This window comes from Lontra canadensis, unplaced genomic scaffold, assembly GCF_010015895.1.
Source record: "Lontra canadensis isolate GAN:19392208 unplaced genomic scaffold, GSC_riverotter_1.0 scaffold1, whole genome shotgun sequence".
Taxonomy (NCBI): domain Eukaryota; kingdom Metazoa; phylum Chordata; class Mammalia; order Carnivora; family Mustelidae; genus Lontra; species Lontra canadensis.
The window spans coordinates 6,820,504-6,842,222 of record NW_022630995.1 but is presented as its reverse complement, the minus strand read 5'-3'; the positions used below and the strand labels follow the sequence as shown (position 1 = coordinate 6,842,222).

At 46.1% G+C, this 21,719-nt stretch overlaps 1 protein-coding gene across 2 annotated transcripts in view; it reads right to left on the bottom strand.

Moving 5' to 3' along the window:
* Positions 1 to 8,580, bottom strand: part of PPEF2 (protein phosphatase with EF-hand domain 2) — a 29,064-nt gene extending 20,484 nt beyond the window's left edge. For both annotated transcript variants that reach the window (XM_032838326.1, XM_032838406.1), the window contains exons 1-6: positions 8,494 to 8,580; positions 3,615 to 3,742; positions 3,420 to 3,477; positions 2,418 to 2,593; positions 990 to 1,104; positions 96 to 142 (exon numbers count right to left, since the gene is read on the bottom strand). In XM_032838326.1, coding sequence (XP_032694217.1) covers positions 96 to 142; positions 990 to 1,104; positions 2,418 to 2,593; positions 3,420 to 3,477; positions 3,615 to 3,742; positions 8,494 to 8,548 — 579 coding nt within the window. In that variant the 5' untranslated portion in view covers positions 8,549 to 8,580. The remainder of the gene's footprint in view (positions 1 to 95; positions 143 to 989; positions 1,105 to 2,417; positions 2,594 to 3,419; positions 3,478 to 3,614; positions 3,743 to 8,493) is intronic.
* Positions 8,581 to 21,719: the final 13,139 nt, after the last annotated feature.

Here is a 21,719-nt window from a genome sequence, read left to right as displayed (position 1 = left end):
AAATCCAAGCAATACTTAAGCATTTGTTTCATAGATACTGTATTTGAACTTCCAGAGTAAGCCTCAGATTAAGACAGGATCTTAAACATTCCTACCTTATAAAATATAAATATTAAGTCATCCAGCTGGCCATGTAAGTCTCCTAACAAAGACAGAAAGAGAACATCAGTTCCTATGGGTCCTTATCACTGGGTCTCATTTTTACTACAAAAAGGAAAATACCCAGAAAAATCTGACAAAGCGATGGTCACTCATTTTTCCGTATGTAAGAGAGGGATAAATATTAATTTCCCCTGCTGCGGGGACAGTTAATATTGAAATCAGAAAACACAGTGCTGGCTTTCTACGTGATTATCATAAAGTGTGAAGGAAGCAGAGCTAGGACAAAACAGGGCGGGGCTGCCCACTCCAGTGAGACCTGGAGAGCGTCCTGCCCGACCCAAGGCAGGAAACCGTCACTCACTTATGGGCCCGGGTTAGGAGAGTTTTCAACAGATGTTGGAAATCTGTATTTTAACATGAAATCCTCCAATTTTCAAACGTTGGAAATTAATTTTAAAATTTTAAGAACATTCCAGGGCAAGCAAGACCCAAGTGCAGGTTGCGTGTGGGCCTCGGAGAGCCAGGTGACAATCGGGTGTCCTATGGTCCGCACCCCCCACGACGGGGGACATCGGTCCCCACCAGGTGTGTCAACATGAATGAAAACCTCAGGACGTGGAAAGAATCGCGACAGACGGGATTTCCGTCTGGCCGGAGACCCTCTGTGGGTGGAAGGGGCTGCATCGCCTGGGAAAGCAGAGCACAGGCCCTCTGGCCCGCAGCCCTTCGCGGCACCTGCGCCGCATGTTTCTGCACACTGGGGCGCATGCGCGAGAGCTGTCCGCGCAGCCCTCCCTTCAGCCTCCCCCCCTCCCGCCCCACCCCTCCCGGCCCCGGGCTCTCGGGCTGGCGTCCAGCGCGCGCAGCCAGCTCCGGCCCGTGCTTACCGCACACGGTGACCTCCTCGCTGTACCGGGTGGAGATCCGGTTGATGTTCGGCAGCTGCACCAGGTGCTTCCTGGCCTCGTGCAGAAGGTTCAAGACGTAGCGAGCATGCAGCTGCTACCGGGGGATGGGGCGGGGGGCACAGAGCGGCGCTGACACCCCTGCCGCCACCTGCGCTTCGCTTTCCCCGCCTGCTGACTCCAGTCACCCGAGACCCCAAGAGGGACCCTGGGGCCCCATGCCTGGGTCCTCTCTTCTTCACCCATCTTCTGCTCCGCTTCCTGCTTTCCGTCGTCTCCACACACTGAGCTGGTTTCCTCCCTCCTGCCAGCTCCACCAAAGCCCTCTCTGCCTTCCACTGGGGAGGGAGGCCTTGTCTCCGTGAGGTGTGAGCAGCTGCACGCATGTCGACGGTACCGAGTAATCCTGACCTCACAGGGAAAACCATCCCAGCTCCTCCCGCAATGAGCTCCCTTCACATGGAAGAAAGGGCTGGAATCGGGCGTAGAATCAGAATCTGACCACTTCTCACCACCTCCGCCTCTACCACCGGGGTTTCAAGCCACTGTCACCTTCTGCCTAGAGCATGGCAGGACCTTGACTGGTCTCCCTACCTCTACGCCTTGCTCCCTACCGACCCTCTATTCAGAAAACAGAATGATTATCTTCAAAAGCAAACCAGATTGCGTCATTCCGATGCCCAGTGTCTTCCTATCTCTTTGAGAAGAGCCCACACCCTCCTCTCTTCCGCCATTCCCTGTCCTCCCTGACCCCTCCTCACCAGCCACAGAGGCCTTCCTGAGGTCCCCAAGTCATCCAGGCAAGGTCTTGCCTCGTGGCCTTTCCATCTGTTCTCTCTGCCTAGAACATTTTTCTGGAGACATCCCCACAGTGCATTTCCTCACCACCTTTGACCTTGGCTTGGAAATCACCTTTTCCATGGCGCCTTCCAAGATGACCTTATAAATTGACATCTCTCCTACCTAGAACTTAGTTTATTCTTTTATACAGCTCTAATTGCCTTCTAATATACTACAAATAATAGACTACTTATTTGTTGTTATTTTGTTATCAGTTGTCCGTCTCCCCCCTGGAACTTGAGCCCTGTGAGGGCGGGAATTTCTGTCTTGCTCATTGCTGTGATGCCCCATGCCCAGAACAGGGCCCGCACACAGCAGTGCTCAGTAATTGTCTGTGGGATGTACGAACAAAGAAAGATTACATGATTCAGAGGTGAGGTTTTCAGTGCATAAAAACTGGCTTCTTGACTTTACAAGGTCCTGGCCAAGCAAAGGGAGCACGGACTCTCTCTAGTGGCGCCATGACACCAACACCCTAAACCCGGGGCTACTCCTTTTGCCTTGGGTCTGGCCTCCCTCTACATCCCACATGGAGTTGGTGGAGACGCAGGTGCCCCAGAGTGAGCTTACTTGTTTCAGTCTGAAAGCTTCCACCAGGGCAGTCGCGTGGTCGGGAAGGAGCGGGAAGGAGAGGTGTGGCCCTGTGTAATTGTCTGGGACCTCTATGGATTCATAGTCGCTGGGCTTCTCTATCTCAGTGTCCTGGGGAAATCTCTCCTCAGTGAACATGCGGTTCAGGAAGTCTCCTGGTCAGGACAGAGAGGCGAGGCCAGCTTGTGATCAGATGGGCCGTCCATGGGCAACACAGTCGTTCCCTGGACAATGCTGGACGTGGAGAGCGCCAGTCTGGCATCAGCTCCAACGCCAGAGAGGAGAAAGGGACGGGAAAGTGACAATAGATTCAGGTGGGCGGAAGGTAAAGGTTATGCTTTTATGGCAATTCCCTTTGACTTTTATTTTAAAAGAGGGCAATTTGCCAGACTTAGAACAGAAATTTAGGAGCTGAGGCTTGTAAAAAAAAAAAGCAAAAGGAAAAGCCTTGGGGCGGGGTGACAAGCTCACAGGCATTTCTGGTGCACACAGTGAGTGTGGCAGAAGCCCTTAGAACTTCCAGGGCCCTCCCAGCAAGGGTCCACCTCCAGCCTCTGCCATCTCTGGCCTGGGAGCTCGGCAGGCCAGAAACGCTGCGGAATTAACAACCTTTCCGATCCCTCCTGCCCAGCAGCCTTCAACCGGGGAGCCTCGGGAGTTGACATATGGAGACTCCAGTTGCCGCCTTCCATGGGATCATTCCAAGGCATGCATTTTGCACTGTTTCCCAGACACACTGAGTTGCTGGCTTAGTAGCACCCCTCCCCGCCACATGCACTTTATTGCCGGGTTTCCCTTCCCTGAATTCCTATTCTTGCATCCAGGTGTGCTCCTGGGAGAATCCAGAAGCTGCCACTGATTCGTCAACCTCCCTGCTCACTCCCTGGCTGTCACCGGGTCTGTGCACCCTCTGCCACCCCCTTCCGTCTGATGTCTACAAGCCGGAGACAAGAGGTTGTGCTGCATGGCAGCTCTACTCACGCTCGTGGTTGCTGCTGGGGGTAAAGTGATCCACAAGGTAGCTGAAGAAGTCATGGAGCTGCAGGAGAAGCAGAGACTCGGCTTCAGAGATGAGCGCAAAGAGAAGCGGGGGGGGGGGTCCCGATCAGCTGCACCCCCGGGGCCCCTGGGCTGGAAGACAGAGCGCCGGTGACTCCGCTCCCCCATCCCGCGCACCTTGACCTGGTCCTGCTGTCCTGCGTACTCTATGGACTGGAAGATGCGCCAGGTGCAGTGCCGCCTCATCTCCAGGCGCGCCATGTAGCGCCGGTACCATCTCTGGATGAGGGCTGCTGCCCGGAAGGCTGTGACAGGGAAGGAGGAGCGAACCTGTGAGCCGGGACTCCCCGGCCAGCGGGGAGGCGAAGGGCCCCTCTCCTACTGTAACGTGGGGGCAAGACGATGGGAAAGAGCCAGCCATTGCTGCCGGTAGGGAGGATTTGCCTGACCACTGGCTGGGAGGTTCCTTTCCCCATTCCCAGCCCCGACCCCGCCTTCATCCTTACCTCACGGTCATACTGCCATTGGAGGTTTAGTGGTATTCCTACTTTTTGCCGAAAAGGCTAAGTGTAGAGGTGGAAAGGTTGGATTGCCAGGATTCTCAAGAAATGCAACCTGGGGAGGTTTCAAGCTCGAGGCATCCTTGAAGAGTGAGATAATGTGGGGGTGGAAGGTGGGGGGACACTGTGACATTATAATAACAGACTGGGGGGACACTGTGACATTATAATAACAGACTGGATATCAGGTGTCCTGGGTTCTAGGCCTGGAAATGCCCTCATCGGCTATGTGGCTTCCCAGGAATTTTACCTTCTTGGGACTCAGTGTCCCCATCTGGAAAGCGGGATGGACTAGGGGACTGGGGAAAACAAACAACGAACACACAGATGACCACCTAGAATGCTGGGTGGCAGCAAGTGCTTGCTGGGCTGTGTGCTTGCTATCCCCAGACTTGTGACAGACCCGTGGGCTGCCAGTGTCCCCGTCAGTAGTGCTACTTGGGGGACGGCACTGACTGTCAGATCTGCCTTTGGGCTTCTTCTGCCCCGACCTGTGCTGGGTGACCGCGTCCACAGGGTGGCGCGAGGAGGCTTCCTTCTTCCCGTGAGCTTCAGGCCCCGGGGTCAGGAGAAGAGAGCAGCTGTTCACATAAATAATGAGGTTCTTCTTAAGCTCCTGGGCCTGAATGTGCCAGCGGTGATGAATGGAGTATTTGTGGATAAAGCAGGATTAAAAAGGAAACCCTGAAGGTTAATTCAGGTCAACCTCGTGCGCAGTAGACAGATTGATTTAATATATTTAGCTTGCATTAGGGAGCTAATAGAATTGGGGCTGATTTCTCTAGGAGGAACGTCACTGGGGGAGTGGGAAAGGAGAACCAGAGAGGAACGTAAGCAGAACTGAACGTGATTTCCTATGACCCAAAATGTCAAACCGTAGCTACTTCTGAAAGGCACTTACCAAACCCTAAGAGATGAGGCTGACGCTCTACGGACTGACCTCTGTAAATCCGTGTTCGGAGCAGTGAAGGCAACGTCCGGAGTGAGTGCTACAGACCTTCTAGAAACTGAAGGGAAGCACGGCCACCTGGACCTCGCCGAGACCTACGGCACTAGACTCTCCACAGGGCACCCAGGGATCTCCAGGTTTCACGAGCTCCGCACAGGATTCTCATATGCAGCGAAGGGGAAGCGATACCGGAGAGTATCGGGGCCACCCCGGCTCTGTGACAACATTCTTGGCTAACACCTTGCTTCAATGTCTGTAGGCATGGGCTGCCAACCAGATGCATTTCTATCCTCCGTCTTGCTCGACTGCTCAGGGCTGAGAGAGCAGGCGATGCCTCCTTCTTACCTTTCTCTCCCACCCAGGCCTGTCAGGGGGCTGGGCTCCCTTTAACTGAGAGACGGGGGCAGTGGGGTGCAGGAGAGTCCAAGACCCTCCATCCCCTCCTTCCCAATAGAACAATCTAACACACGGGGGCTCCTCTTGCTCCAGCTTTGTGTGCTAGACCCGAGGGTACAAGTTACAGATGGGCCTGGCTGTTCAGGCCCCGTGTTAAGAATGAGGCAACCACGTGGAGAGAGGCAGGACCCACAGGGCACTGGACAGCAAATAAACAGCTGTCGTAGAAGTAAGCCTCTAGGGGTGCCTGGCTGGCGTAGTCAGTAGAGCATGTGACTCTTTTTTTTGTCTTTTCTTTCCTTCATTTTTTTTTTTTTTTTGAAGTAGGCTCCATGCCCAGTGTGGGGCTTGAACTCACAGCCCTGAGATCAAAAGTCACATGTTCCACCAACTGAGCCAGCCAGGCACCCCGAGAGCACGCAACTCTTGATCTCAGGGCTGGAAGTTTGAGCTCCATGCTGGGTGCTGAGATTACTTTACAATTAAAATCTCTAGGGGCATCTGGGTGGCTCAGTCAGTTAAGTATCTGCCTTTGGTTCAGGTCATGATCTCAGGGTCCTGGGATGGAGCCCCATGTCAGGGTCTCTGCTCAGGGAGAGTCTGCTTCTACCTCTCCCTCTGTATCTCCCACCTGCTCATGTGTTCTCTTTCTCTAATAAATAAATAAAATCTTAAAAAAAAAAAAACAAAAAAAACAAGAGCCTCCAGGCCCAGCTACCCAGAGAATCACAGACAAACCACCCAACTGGGCCCTTTGCAAATTCTAGACCCACAAAATCACGGGCAGAGAAAATGGTCATCCTAAGCCACTAAGTTTTGGGATAGTTTGTTATATAGCAACAGATAATCGGGACAGGAGTTATAGAAATGCTTTACAAAGTTATAAAACAAATTCAAAGCAAAGTGAAAAGTAAATCAATCCCCAAAGATTAAAAACAAAAGTTTAGGGGGTGCCTGGGTGGTTCAGTCAGTTAAGCATTCAAGTCTTGATTTGGGCTCAGGTAATAATCTCAGAGTGGTGAGATTGAGCCGGTGTCCATCTCCAAGCTGAGCACTGAGCCTGCTTAAGATTCTCTCTCCCTCCACCTTTTCTCCTCCCCCACAATGCACACATGCGCTCTCCTTCTCTCTCTCTCTCTCTCAAAAAAAGCGAATGTTAAACAAGTGAATCTAACCTTACATAAGTTAGAAACACAGACAGAGTTATTTCAAACGACTTGAGAATTCAATAATTTGTACATCCCTAGTACAATAATTTGTACATTCCCTAGAATGTATCCAAAGGACAAAAAGAACTTCAAAGAAATCTTAAAGAATTTTCAGGGATCACATTGTTTATAATAGCATTGTTAGTATTCTGAAACTATTATTTATACATGGTAGGATAGAGTAAATAACACTATTTTAATGTCACTAGGAAAAAAGATTTTTAATAAAATGATAGATATAATATCGAGGCTGTTAAGTAAAAATACTGTGTTCCTGAGTATAAATTGCTCATGGTGGGTTTTTTTCTTCCAAATAATACATGTTTTCTGGATTTGTTCACTGAGAAGGTATAGAAAGGTATAGGCCAACCAGGAAGCAATGACCACCCCACACCCTAAGAAAGGAGCAGCTACTCCCGGGGCCAAGAAGGTGCAAAATGACCCCGGGACACATTGTGAAGCGAGACAGCAAGGAAGCCACGAGCTTACAGAGATGCTGAAGCCAAGACGAACAAGTGTTGTCACTATTCCCCTTGCTTTCCTCCTACAGCTTTGGCTGCCTCTCCGCGGCCTCCTTCGCTGACTCATGCTCTTGGACCTGGTGCTCAAGCCCTGGAGCCTTTCATGGCTCTGTCCTAAGCTCTGATCTCTGATCTGTCTTTACTCTCCCTCCAGGGTGCTTCCGGGGCCCCATGGTCTCAGCGACCACATAACATTCTGATGCCTTCAGGCCGTATCTTTCCAGCCCACTTGCCTCCAAAATGCCGATGTGAATAGGCACCACCTTCTCGGTACTTCTACCTGCATGTCTCGTGGACGCCTCAACCCTAACATGGACGAAAGCCTCATCTTCCCTCTAGTCAGACTTGGTTCTCCTCCACTGTCTTGATGTGTCACTGGCATTAATTCCTGCCCTGTCTTGCTAGCCAGGAAACCAGAAGTCATTCTTTTTTTTTTTTTTTTTTAATTTTTTAAAGATTTAAAAAAATTATTTATTTGACAGAGAGAGACACAGCGAGAGAGGGAACACAAGCAGGAGGAGTGGGAGAGGGAGAAGCAGGCCTCCCGCTGAGCAGAGAGCCCGATGCGGGGCTTGATCCAGGACCCTGGGATCATGACCTGAGCCGAAGGCAGACGCTTAACGACTGAGCCTTCCAGGCGCCCCAGCGGAAGTCATTCTTGGTCCATCCTTCTCCTTCAGCCCACACACCCACAGTTGGATCTCGTCACTTCGACCTCCTGGACGTTGTTGGGTTTCACCCTCTTCCCTCCATCCCTGCTGCCCAGACTCTGGTCCAAGGTATCATCATCTTCCGCTTGACGACTTTAGTGGCCTGTGGACTGTTCCTCCTTCTACCCTTCTACCTCTGATCCCTCCTTCACAGAAGCCGGAGGCCTTTAAATCTTTAAATGTGTGTATGTTACTCTAAACTCCCTATTTTGAATTCTTCAATGGTTCTTCATGCCTTTAGGATGAAGTTAAAATCCTACAGACCCTGAGTGATCTGGTCTCTGCCTACCTTGACAGACTCCTCATGTCATGCCGTCCTCCCTCTCGTTTGCATCAGACCATTCAGTTCCTCGAACATGACTGTCCTTTTCTACCTCATGACCCTTGTACATACCGAAGCCTCCCCCTGAAATGCCCCTTCATCTGCTAATTGCCCAACGGTATTTCATTGACTGGTGCATGTATAATTTGGGATAACCCCTCGAGGACAACACTGACTCCTCAGTACAATTTAACTCCGTCAAATATAGTACATCAGCTCCTACGATATTCAGCTGACATTCTGGTGGTCTCGTCATAAGGAGGAGAAGCTGATTTTCAAGAGTTGCCCGAGGAGAAATATAATGGTTCCTTCTTCCATTCTGAGAAGCCCCTCTATCCAGTGTAGGCTTTGGGATACCCACAGCTGGTTTGGGGAATGGGAAACACATACCTTTCTCTGTGTTCTGGAAAGCAAAGTGATGTTGGGTTGAGGTACCACTTCCCATAGTGTAGGTTCAAGTCTTCTGTGGGACACAGATAGCAGGTCGGAGGGAGAACAAGTTATTTGCTGACAAAAGGAAGAGGGACTCTGAAAGAAGGGAATTCAGACAGAATTAGTTCAGATAGACCAAGTTATCTATGGACCTTGTCTCCCACATCGTAAAAACCATGAGACTATCATCTGAGAGTAGTTTCCCCGCCTCTGCAGTGTCCGTGCATGAGTGTTCCTCCCCCTGAAAATTCCACCGGTCCTCTCACCTCTCTCCCATGTTTCCAGCCTTTCTGCTAGCTTTTCCTTTTCAGTCTAGAAACATCCTGAAGTCTCTTCTCTTCCTATCTCAGAGCTCTTCAGGCTCATCATCCTTGGATTCCTGTATCTCTCCAGCTACCAGCCGGTCCCCCTTGTCTTCTCATTCAGACTTCTCTCGCGAGTAGACTACATATTTTCTCCTTAAATCCTCTCCAGACCATTTTTTCATCTTACCTATTGATCAAAACCTTTCATGCTGTTGTCTCCAATGCCTTCATCTTCATCTCAGTCCTTACCTTGCCCAAACAGCAAAACCATCTGTTTCCACAAGCCCCACCTTGATCAAAACTCTATTCCTTGGGTTTCCACAATGCCGGACACCCTTGCCTTTGCTCTACCTCTCTATCTCTCTCCTTCTTGAGCTCACTTTTCTCTGTCTTTTAAATATCCATTTTTATTTGTCCTCTAGCCTCAACTGTCAGGTCTCCTCACTTGGAACATGGTCCCTGGATGAGTGAATTAATATGCAACTACCACTTCCCACCTCTCAAATCTGTAACTCCAACCCAGATTATCCATATACGTCAGCCCCACATACTCACCTTCCTGTTAAACTTTCACCAGGCTGCCTCAGACTCCGTGTACCACAAACAGAACTCATCTCCCTAAAAGCTTACCCCGCCAGCCTCATCTCTCTTCTCCCTTTTCTTCAAACTCTGCTCTTTGACCACCATGACTGATGGTTTTTGTTCTGACTTGGAATACTCCTCCGATCCAACCCTTCTTGGTGAACTTGTCTAACTTTACTGCTTCCTTTTTTTTTTTTAATTTTTATTTATTTATTTTACAGAGAGAGAGAGATCACAAGTAGGCAGAGAGGCAGGCAGAGGGAAAGGGCGAAGCAGGCTCCCTGCTGAGCAGAGAGCCCGAGGTGGGGCTCGATCCCAGGACTCTGAGATCATGACCTGAGCCAAAGGCAGAAGCTTTAACCCACTGAGCCACCCAGGCACCCCAACTTTACTGATTTCCTTAAGGCTCACTTTGGGCATCACCTTAGGGAAGCCACTTTGACAGGCGCCTCCTGTGAGCTCCTGAATATCCTATTCACGTCCCCATTTTGGCAATAACATAGTTTCCTATTTTGCATCTCTCTACCATTAGACTATCATTTCCTTGAGAGCAAAGACTATGTGTGAGCAAATTCATCATTATACGTCTAGAAATCAGCATGGGTCTGACATGTGGCAGGAATTCAATAAATATTAATTGAATAAACTTTTTGTTTATTTTTACCATATTTATTTATCACCACATTTATTTTTACACAACAAAGACCAATCCTTCTCTAGCTCCTTTTCAGGAAGCAACGTGAGACCTACTGAGTTAATGTCGAAAGCAGATTCCACTTCTCTATTTCCCCCTCCCTCACATCTACCCCACTCTACTTCCTCTATTTTTAAAGGTTAATGTAATGGGGATTGTCAAAGAGTTATTATCTTTTCCCTTGAAAATCAAGGAAAAGTCTCACCTTGCTTATGTTGGTTAACTTATTTTGACTAAATAAAGAGAAAAAGACTATGATCTCTTTTGTATGGATAAGCAAAATGATTCCCAGGTATAAGAGAAATCATGAAACCAGAATCTGAGTAATGGGTCAAAATGAGTATCCATCGTGACCAAATCAAGCCAACTTTCTCCAGATACCTGAACAATTTGAGAGCTGAAAGGAGCATCAGCAATGATTGAGTTCACTAATGCACTTACAACTTGTTTTGATAATCAGTGACTTGCCTGTGGAGACACGTTGTGTGCTAAAGTGGTGGGGTTTGGGAGTGCACGGATGCAGGTGAGAAATCCAGCTCAGCTTTCCACTAGGCCTTGGTCCATGAAGGTCCTGTAAACTCTCTCTCTCTCTCTATATATATATTTGAGAATAATAAATAAGATATTTAAAGTGTTCTTAGTATATGGTAGAATCAATATGTTGTTAGATTGGATTTGATGTATTTATTTTAAAATATCAGTAGCCAGGGGTGCCTGTGTGGCTCATTTGGTAAAGTGTCTGCCTTTGGCTCAGGTCATGATCTCACGGTCCTGGGATCGAGCCCCATATCGGGCTCTCTGCTCACTGGGAAGCCTGTTTCCCTCTCTCTCTCTCTGCCCGCTCTATGCCTACTTGTGATCTCTCTCTCTGTCAAATAAATAAATAAGATCTTAAAAAAAATCATAGCCAAAAACATATTCCTGGCTCAAATTTAGGAGGCAGTAAAAGACACATTATCTAAACACATCACTGCTACGAACTGAATGTGTCCCCCATAAATTTACAAATTAAAGTCGTACCTCTCAATGTGATGGTATTTGGAAGTGGGGCTTTTGGAAGGTCATTAGGTTTAGGTGAAGTCATGAGAGGGGTGATCAAAGGATGGGATAAGTGTCCTTATAAGGTCCTGAACTCGGGGTTGTGAGATCGAGCCCCACATGAGGCCCTGAGTGGGGGCTCTGTGCCCAGTGGGGAGTGTGCTCAGGATTCTCCCTCTCCCTCTGCCCCTCCCCTGCTTCCTGCTCATGCTCTCTCTTCCCAAAACAGTAACCAGTTTAAGTATTTTATCAGTACAGAATTGAGAAAATGCATCATGGCAGATTAGAAGTTGAATGGAAGAATTCAACCATGACAAAGAACAAGGCAAATCTCTACGTAATGGTATGAAAATATCCCCAAGATAAATCATTACACGAAGAAAAGCAAATTGCAGATCACTATGCTTACTATGATCTCATCTATATAAAAATATGTCAGTACATGTAAAATCAAATAGCACATAGCAAACTGTTTGGTATGGGCTGATGTGACAAACTTTCATTTTTAACTTACATAGTTTTATTTTAACTTTGATAATTAAAAATCAGTAAGTCATATTTTCTTTTTTTTTTTTTTAAGATTTTATTTATTTATTTGACAGAGAGAGATCACAAGTAGACAGAGAGGCAGGCAGAGAGAGAGGGAAGCAGGGTCCCTGCTGAGCAGAGAGCCTGATGTGGGACTCGATCCCAGGACCCTGAGATCATGACCTGAGCCGAAGGCAGCAGCTTAACCCACTGAGCCACCCAGGCGCCCAGTAAGTCATATTTTCTAAAAATGTTTCCATATAAGAAAGAAATTAGGAAGAGGTTCTGACTAAACAGGTGTCACATATGGTTGCCTTAACAGAAGAAATTGGTACATCGACAGATCTGTAAAGAACATTCTAGAAGTCACTAGGAAAAATGAATGGAAAGGAGAACTAAAATGCTTCCCAAGGGCAAAAGTGAAAGGTTCATAAAACCAAACGTGGAAAAGGGGGCTGCTGTAGTCTCAGGTAGTTGAATCGACACCTTCCCATAATGACTAACCGCTTTTCCTGCTGGTGATTCCCCAGCCAGCCATCTTTTCAGGTAAATAGCACATCTTCACCACCTAAGTGAGACCCCTGCCCTTCTAGGATTTGACTTAGCATCATCCATATCTGACATTTTCATAAAAAAAATAAAAAATGTCGGCGGGTGCCTGGGTGGCTCAGACCGCTGAGCGCCAGACTCTTGGCTCCTGCTCAGGTTACGATCTCCAGGTCTTGAGATGCAGCCCTGCGTGGCTCTGCACTGAGCACCGAGTCTGCTTTGCATTCTCTCCCTCCACCCGCCTCCCCATCCCTGGGCTTGCTGTGTGCCCGCGTGCCCCTGTGCTCTTTCTAAAATACACAAAATCTTCAAAAAGAAAAAGATGGCATTAATTATTTACCTTCCCACTAAATGAACCTCAAAACACACACAGCAAAGACCTCCCCGGGTGAGTCAGTACTGGGGGCTTCCTCTGCCCTCCGCCCGCAAACCAAACCTGTACTTACTTCCCGAGTAAGAACTCTGTCTATTGCCCTCTTTTCTGTACTGAGGCTAGAAAGCAAGCTCTTACCTTCTTTGTAGTCTTTACTAGGACACAAAGGAGGCAGAAGCCTCTTTAACACACAGGTGTGACCTCCATCCTGGCTTCCGAGCTGGCTGAGGGCTCCCCGGCTGGTGCAGTGTCTTCCGGACCTACACGGCAGGTGCAGAAGGTGCCGGCCCAGGCGGGCATACCTTCCCCCAGAGGCAGCCAGGACATCCACAGCCGCGGCCAGGCAGTCAGGGCTCCCGATCACACGGCAGTAGGCCCCCCTTGACCTTGATCAGATCAGGCCTGTGAGGGGGATTCGCAAGGGGAGACTGCATAGTCAGGGTGTCTCCCTCCCCACTGGGCCCGACTCCTGAAGACAGTGTCTCCCGGGCTCTCTCCCACCCTAGCCAGGGGTCTAAGCCTTCTTACTCCCCCGGATTAGGAGACTGTGTTTCCCAAGCCACATCAGCACAGCCTGAGCTCCTTAACCCAGAAATAGAAGAGGGATGAGCACACAGGGCGTGGGGCTCAGAGCCGCCTGGCCTCCTCTGGCCTCGGGCTCCTCCCTGCAGCCCCCAGGACCCCAAGCTCTCCTTCCCCCCACTGGCTTTTCTCTGTTCGCGAAACGTGATGGAAATATCTTGCCTTTTCTTGCCGACTTCTCCTATAGTTTTTGTTTACTTTTCTTTGGACATCACACGTTAAAATATTAATCACTAATGGGGCGCCTGGGTGGCTCGGTGGGTTAAGCCGCTGCCTTAGGCTCGGGTCATGATCTCAGGGTCCTGAGGTCGAGTCCCACATCCGGCTCTCTGCTCGGCAGGGAGCCTGCTTCCCCCTCTCTCTCTCTCTGCCTGCCTCTCTGCCTACTTGTGATCTCTCTCTGTCAAATAAATAAATAAAAATAAATAAAAATATTAATCACTATTCCCAGATAACTTACTTTGTCAATTCATCTAAGATGCGCTTGCCTGGGCTGGTAGGTACCCAATGTGCCCTGTGAATCTGCAAAGAAATTTACACTTTATTTGCATCTGTTTAGTAGGTCAAGCTTGTTATTCAAATCCTCTGGATCCTTATGTATTTTTCCTTGTCTGTTTGTCTCAGAAAAAAATGTTTGAAAGATTTCTCTAAATACGGATTTAGCCATTTACCCTTGGATTCCTGAATCTTTGCATTATGTTTTGTAGCTCTGTATTAAATATATATTGAATCATATAAAATTGCCATTATATGATTATATGTGTAATACATGAAGGCTTATGGCTGTTTTTCTTGGTAGAGGGTGATTTATCAAAATAAAATATCACTCTGCCAAAATCCATTTTGGCTTGAATTCTCTTTTGTCTGATACTGATATTTTCACATTGACTCACTTTTGTTAGTGGTTGACTACTAACATCTTCCCCCCATGCTGATGGGAATGTAAATTGTTTCACTTTGTTGGAATTAAACTAGATTAACTTTTCATTGTGATTTATTAAATTATGTACTTATTTTTAGCTGAGAAACATTACATTCTTTTTAAAATATTTTTTATTTTAATAGAGCTGATGCACAATGTTACATTAGTTTCATGTCTACAACATAGAGATTCAACAGCTCTATATGTTATGCTGTGCTCGCAAGTGTAGCTCCCATGTGTCACCGTACAACGCTATTACAATATCATTGACTGTGTTGTGCCTTTTCTTCTTATGACTTATTCATTCTATAACTGGAAATCTGTATCTCCCACTCCCCTTTACCTATTTTGTCCATCCTCCCACCCCTTTCCTCTCTGGTGACCATCAGTTTGTTCTCTATATTTATAGGTCTCATTCTGCTGTTTATTCATTCTGTTTTTACATATGAATGAAATCATATGGTATTTGTTTTCCTCAATATGACTTGTTTCACTTAGTATAATACCCTCTAGGTCCATCTATGTTGTTTCAAAAGGCACAATCTTATCCTTTTTTATGGCAGTGTAATATTCCATCAAATATACACACCATATCTTCCTTCCCCATTCATCTGTCCATAGGCACTTAGGTTGCTCCCTCCCATTTCTTGACTATAGTTAATAATGCTGCAATGAACATAGGAGTGAATATATCTTTTCAAATTAGTGTTTTCATTTTGCCCTGGGGGGGGTACTGATAGTGGAATTATTGGATTACTGGATCGTATGGTATTTCTATTTTTAATCTTTTGAGGAAACTCCATACTGTTTTCCACAATTGCCATACCAATTTACATTCCCACCAATGGGATACATGAGTTCCTTTTTCTCCACATTCTCGCCAACACTTGTTATTTCTTGTCTTTTTGGTTTTAGACATTATGATAGATAGATATGAGGTGACACCTCATTGCGTTTTGACTGGGCATTTTCCTGATGATTAGTGATATCAAGCATCTTTTTGTGTGTGTGTTGCCCAACGTTGTCTTTTTTGGAAAAATGTCTGTTCAGGTCTTCTGCCCATTTTTTAATTGGATTGTAATTTTGGTGTTGCATTTTTTTATGTATAATACATGTTCTTTTTATATAATACAATGTTCTTTATATAGTTTGGATATGAATCCCTTATTGGATATATCACGTGTAAATATCTTCTTCCATTCAGTGGTTGGTTTTGTTGTTTTGTTGATAGTTTCCTTTGCTGTGTAGGTGTCTATTTTGATGTGGTGCCAACAGCTTATTTTTGCTTTTGTATGTCGTGCTTCAAGAGACAGATCTAGAAAAATAGTTGCTATGGCTGATGTCAAAGAAGTTACTGTCTATGGTCTCTTACAGGATCTTTATGGTTTCAGGTTTCATATGTAGGTCTTTAACCCATTTTTAATTTATTTTTATGTATGGTTCAAGTAAGTAGGTCAGTTTCATTCTTTTGCATGTAGCTGTCCAGTGTTCCCTGCACCATTTATTGAAGAGAATGTCTTTTCCCCTTTGTATATTCTTGCCTATTGTCATAGATTTATTGACCAAATAAGTATGGATTCATTTCTGTTCCATTGATCTATGTGTCTGTTTTTGTGCCAATACCATACTGCTTTTGATTACTACAGCTTTGTAATGTAACTTGAGGTCTGGAGTTGTGATTACCTCCAGCTTTGTTCTTCTCTTTCAAGATTGCTTTGGCTGCTTGGGGCCTTCTGTGGTTCCATAAAAATTTTAGTATTGTGAATTCTAGTTTTGTGAAAAATGCTGCTTTCAATTCAGTTACAAATTTGTAATATGTAAGCCTTTTGATCTAGAAATTTGACTTTTAAATATTTTCTAGAACTATACAACCCCCCCACAAAAATATAAAAGAATTTTCATTACTGTGTTGTTCATGATCATGAAAAATTAGAAACAACTTAAAAATTCATAAATTGCAGAACAGTTAACCAAGTTATTGTACCTACAGAAGAGTCCTATGAGGTCATTAAAAAAATATAGCTCAAGATCCTCTGTCATGGAAAGATGGTTCCTATTTTTTGTTATGTGAACAAGACAACTCGCTGAATTATATAATCTAACCTCATTTTGAAGAAATATTCTATTTTACCAATCATGTCTTCTAGCTTCTGTATGGATGCTTTGACGTCTTGGGGCCTTGCTGTCCCCTAGCAAGGCAATGCCCTTCCCAAGGTTAGCTGATTCCTACCTATGGCAAAGGACTGCGAATACCCTTTCTTATGCAGGTCCCCTAATACAGAGTCTACATCCCCCAACCCGGGCCTATAGGAGCTTTTACACCCAAGGACACTGTTTCCCTGCCCTCATTACCCAGGGCCACTATCCAACAACTTAGGGCAGTTCCTATGCCCTGGAGCTGATGAAATTATTCAAGCCAGCCGATCGCAGACCTGTCTAGCCTGCTCACCCTGTGTCAGCACGTTCCTTCCCTCAAAAACCACAAAAATTCTCTAACTTACACACAGTTCCCTGCTCTGTCTGCCTGTGACCAATCTTGGTATTCTTCCCTGTGGTACGGCAGGCACCTGCTCTGTCCCCTTCCTCTAATGGCAACTGGCCCCTGATCTGTTAGTCTCACAGAGCTGAGTAAAATCTACATTTTAAAACATATAAGCATGGGGCGCCTGGGTGGCTCAGTGGGTTAAGCCTCTGCTTTCGGCTCAGGTCATGATCCCAAGGTCCTGGGATTGAGCCCCGCATCAGGCTCTCTGCTCGGCAGGGAGCCTGCTTTCCTTCCTCTCTCTCTGCCTGCCTCTCTGCCTACTTGTGATCTGTCTGTCAAATAAATAAATAAAATCTTTTAAAAAAAATAAAATAAAAAATAAAACACATAAGCACTAAAAAAACCTCTTCATGAACACAGATGGCAGTTATCTCTAGGGAATGCTACCAGGGAGAGAGCAGTCTGTGAGCGGGGAAGACAGGCAAAGGATTTCCAGTATGTACTATTTGATTGATTGATTGATTGATTGAAAGATTTTATTTATTTTTAATTTTAGAGAGAGAAAGAGAGAGAATGAGTGCAGACAGGGGCAGAGGGGGACAGAATCTCAAGCAGACTCTGTGCTGAATGTGGAGCCCTACACGGGGCTCAGTCTCATGACCCTGAGATCAGAACCTGTGCCAAAACCAAGAGTAGGATGCATAACTAGCTGAGTCACCCAGGTTCCCCTGATTTATTTACTGATTATTTAAGGATTTTATTTATTTGAGAGTGTGTGAGCGGGTGGGAAGGACAGAGGGAGCAGGAGAAGGGAAGTAGTCTCCCCATGGAGCATGAGGCCTGATGAGGCAGGGTTCCATCCCACCCCTGAGACCATGACCTGAGTTGAGACCAAGAGTGGGAGGTTCAACTGACCTAGCCACTGAGGCAGCCCTGATTTATGTTTATAAAAGGCATATGTTCCTTGTGTACTTAAAAAAAAATACTTTAAAAATCAACTCTATCCATCTCCTATACAACCACTGTAGGCCAAGCCATGTCCATTTCCAAGGAACATTTTTTATTAAACATATTTTTGGCTTTTAAAAATGTTTTATTGTGATAAGAACACTTAACATGAGCTCAGCCCTCTTACTGAATTTTTAGGTGTAAGATACAGGATTGTTAAGTAGACTGTAATAGAGTAGATAGGTACAATGTTGTACATCTGGTCTCTAGAACTCATTCATCTTGCCTAACCTGCAGAACCTCTGACTAGCACCTAGCTTCTGAGTCTGCTTTAGATATTTTGTAGAGGAGGAAAAAGCTTTTTTCCTACCCTTTCGGGATCCCTAGCTGGGTCTGAGAATTAAACTGACAAAGGCAGATTAATAGGAGAAAAACATACAAAATTATTCAATAGAAGTTTCACATGACGCGAGGGCCTTCATAAGGAAACAAAGACCCAAAGAGATGGGTCTGTGCATCTTTATGGGATGTTGGATGACAAGGAGGCAGACATGGAGGCTTGTGGTAGGCTAAGGAGTATGAGGTAATTTTAGTAACTCAGTGAGGACTGCTCGTTAGGATTCTTTTTGGGTCCCACTGTCTTCAAAGACAAGAAGGATCTATTCCTCTGGGTACAGGGAGGACACCTCCGCAGGAGGGTTCTAGGACCTGTTTGCAGAATGAAGAGCTGCGGGAGGAGGTCAGAGCGGCCCTCCTGCTTCTGCTATTCTCCCAGATTTCTTCACTTAAAATATTCAAAGTGCCAACGTGCCATATCCTGGGGTCGTGTGTCCTGAGCCCCATCGACCCCAAGTAAGCGGAATGTGCAGTCTTTGTCCTTCTGTGACTCGCCCGTTTCACTCAGGATCACGCCCTCAAGTTCATGCATGCTGTCGCCTACTTTGTAAAGGCTGGATGACATTTCATCATGTGCACATACCCACGTTTTCTTCATCCATCTGCCCACGAACATTAAGGTTGTTTGCACATCTTGCAATCCATCTTAACTTTTTAGCTGGTCTACTAACATGTCACACTAGCTGATTTTCACTTTTCCATTATCTGCTCCCAACAAGGTACTCTCCATAATTACACAGAATGAATTAAAAAAAAAAAATCGTTCATCAGTGCTTTGATTTCTGGGTATCTTGGAGGGATAAATACCCTGAAAAAACATTCCCACTACAAAACTAAAGATGATAAACATGCGTCTTTCCTAAAAGCCAAATACTTAGCTAGCAAGTATTTTAGTTTGAGCTAGCAAGCAATCAGAGGGGATGAAGGGAATATAGGGAGGATGGGAATAAAGAGAAGCTTGGTAGGGGAGCTGGCATGGGAGGCATGGTGGCCCGAAGGACGTTTGCTGGTCCCAGGAACTTAGACCCCTGAGTTCTTCGACATTTGCGTCGGAAAGTAGGAGATAAAGGGACACGGTCTTAGATGCACAGAAGATAGAGTTAGAACATAAGCCTGCACAGTGCCTGGCTCTCCTCTGTGAAGGTGGACCCGCAGGCTTGCCCTAACATAACGTAAACCGAGGCTTCAGTTTATACTGAATGTTCTAAGAAATCACACGCTGAGAAATGGACAGACCCGCGTCCTTTCTGGGCAGTGTACTGTCCACCCTGGCCCTCAGGATTTCCAAGGGAACACAATCCAAAAGTATGGAACACCACAGAAACTTCCATGAGGGAGAGTGAGTGAAAACAAACAGCCAAGTTAGACACCTGAAGGTTCGATGATTAAATTTAGAAGCAGAGTATAAAATAAGTAGGGGTTAAGAAGTTTAACAACAACAACAAAAACAAAGCAAGAAACAGATGCTATCCGATAAAGATCCTAGCAGTTTGAAAAAGTAGCAAATAGCCCATCTAAAATAAAATATTATCCTTAAGGGACACCCAGCTGGCTCAGTCAGTAGAGCATGAACTCTTGATCTGGGGTTGGAAGGTTAAGCCCCAGGCAGGGTGCAGAGATTACTTAAAAATACAATCTTTAAAAAAAAATAAATAAAGAGGGACACACTGGGGTAACTCAGTCGGTTAAGCGTCCTACCCTTGGTTTTGGCTCAGGTTGTGATCTCAAGCCCTGCATCAGGCTCTGTGCTCAGCAGGGAGTCTGCTTGACATTCTACCTCCCTCTCTCACTATCCCTCTGGCTCATCCTCTCTAAAATAAATAAATCTGAGGCGCCTGGGTGGCTCAGTGGGTTAAGCCACTGCCTTTGGCTCAGGTCATGACCCCGGGGTCCTGGGATCAAGTCCCATATTGGGCTCCCTGCTTTGTGGGGAGCCTGCTTCTCCCTCTCTCTCCCTCTCCCCCTGCTTGTGCTCGCTCCCTCGCTCTCTCTCTCTCTAATAAATAAATAAAATCTTTTAAAAAATTAAAAAATTAAAAAAATAAAATCTTTTTAAAAATAATAAATTTATTATCCTTGCTACAAAGAACTCAGTAGATTCACTAAAGAAATATTTATGATTTTGCAGAAAAAAATAAAGACATGGCCTGGAATATGTCATTGCAAGAGAAATCCACCCCCCTACTCTCCGCGCCCTGTCCCCACGCTGCCCCCCGACCCTTGCAAATCCCAGATTGCTGAGACAGAGCAGAACAGGTGCGATAACACACACACCAGGGAGTTCAGGAGAAAAGACACAAGAGAACATAGAATAGCAAGAGAAGAGAAGAGTGACTGAGCACTTTCCAAAGTTGAATCAGAGAAGTACATTTGAAGTCTGGCGAGCTTACCAAACCCCAAGCAGGCTAAATAATAAGAAATCTCCATGTGGACACATCAGAGTGAAGCCACACGGCACAAGGAACACAGGTCTTAAAGACAACCAGAGATCTAGATTGCTTAAGTCACTCTCCTACTGAAAAGTCCCCAGTGCCATCCTGCTGCCTGGTTAAAATTAGGCGACTCCCCAAATTTCCATCCAGAGATCACAGTCTGTAGTCTAGAAAACAAGAACGGCAGTGACAAAGGAGTAGAAATTTCTAGTCTCCATCACAGCTTAACATATCCGGCAAGACTTAAACTACTCTTGGTGTTTGACTTTATTATTATTTTCTATTTTAAAAATTGTATTTATTTACTTGCCAGTGAGAGAGAGAGAGAATAAGCAGGGGCAGAGGGAGAGGGAGAAGCAGACGCCCTCCTGAGCAGGAAACCCAACGTGGGATTCGATCCCAGGACCCGGAGATCATGACTTGAGCTGAAGGCAGACACTTAACTGACTGAGCCACCCAGGCGTCCCTTGATGTTTGATTTTTTTTTTTTTTTTTTTTTTTGATGTTTGATTTTTAAAAGGACAGTGGATGATGGAAATTTAACAATGTGGCTCCAACACTGTCCAGGAAGAAACACGAATATTCTGGGCCACCAGTGAGGTGTGGGCTATGGTGAGGCAGGGGTGACTGGTGCTGGGCTGACACTTTCTTCCATTTATCCCATTTTCCTTCGTTCTCGCCGGTACACCAGCAAGATTTAAGAACATCCCATCGATTCACTGCTTGTGCATTTTAACCTTTTCTCATTTCATCCTCACGGAAGTTTCTTTCTTGTAGATGTGAAAAAAAAAATTAAATTCTACAACGCAGCCGTGCCCTCCTCTGAGTGCTGACATTTGAACAACATCTAGGAGAGCTGGTTCCGCGGGACAGCTGCTCAGAGCCACACGACTTCGGGAATAAGAATGCAGCGACAACGTTAAATATCTTGGAAAAGTGTTTATTCACCTTCCCGACATCTTACATTGTTTTCAAAAAGCAGTAAGAAAATAGCTATTTAGAAAAACGAGGCCCATCGGTTTTGATAAAGAAACGTTAGACACATTCTGTAAAGTGAGAATCCCACCCCAGGGGAAAAAAGGAGCAAAGCTCAGACTAACAGACACTCAGACAGGCTCTATCCAAGCTACAGTTCTCCACTTCTCAGAAGGACCTTTTTCTCTCCGACTCTTCCAGAAGCACTGCGTAATGAACAAAGAGGCCTGGCCAGCTCGTTTCTTCATCAGCTGAGGTCAGACAACATTGCTACATATTGTGGGGAGAAGTGGCTTGACCTCTGAGACCAATTATCTTTGAGTTGTTCGAGTCGGTAGAGACAGAGCTTAGAGCGGCCCAAGGCAAGCGATGAAG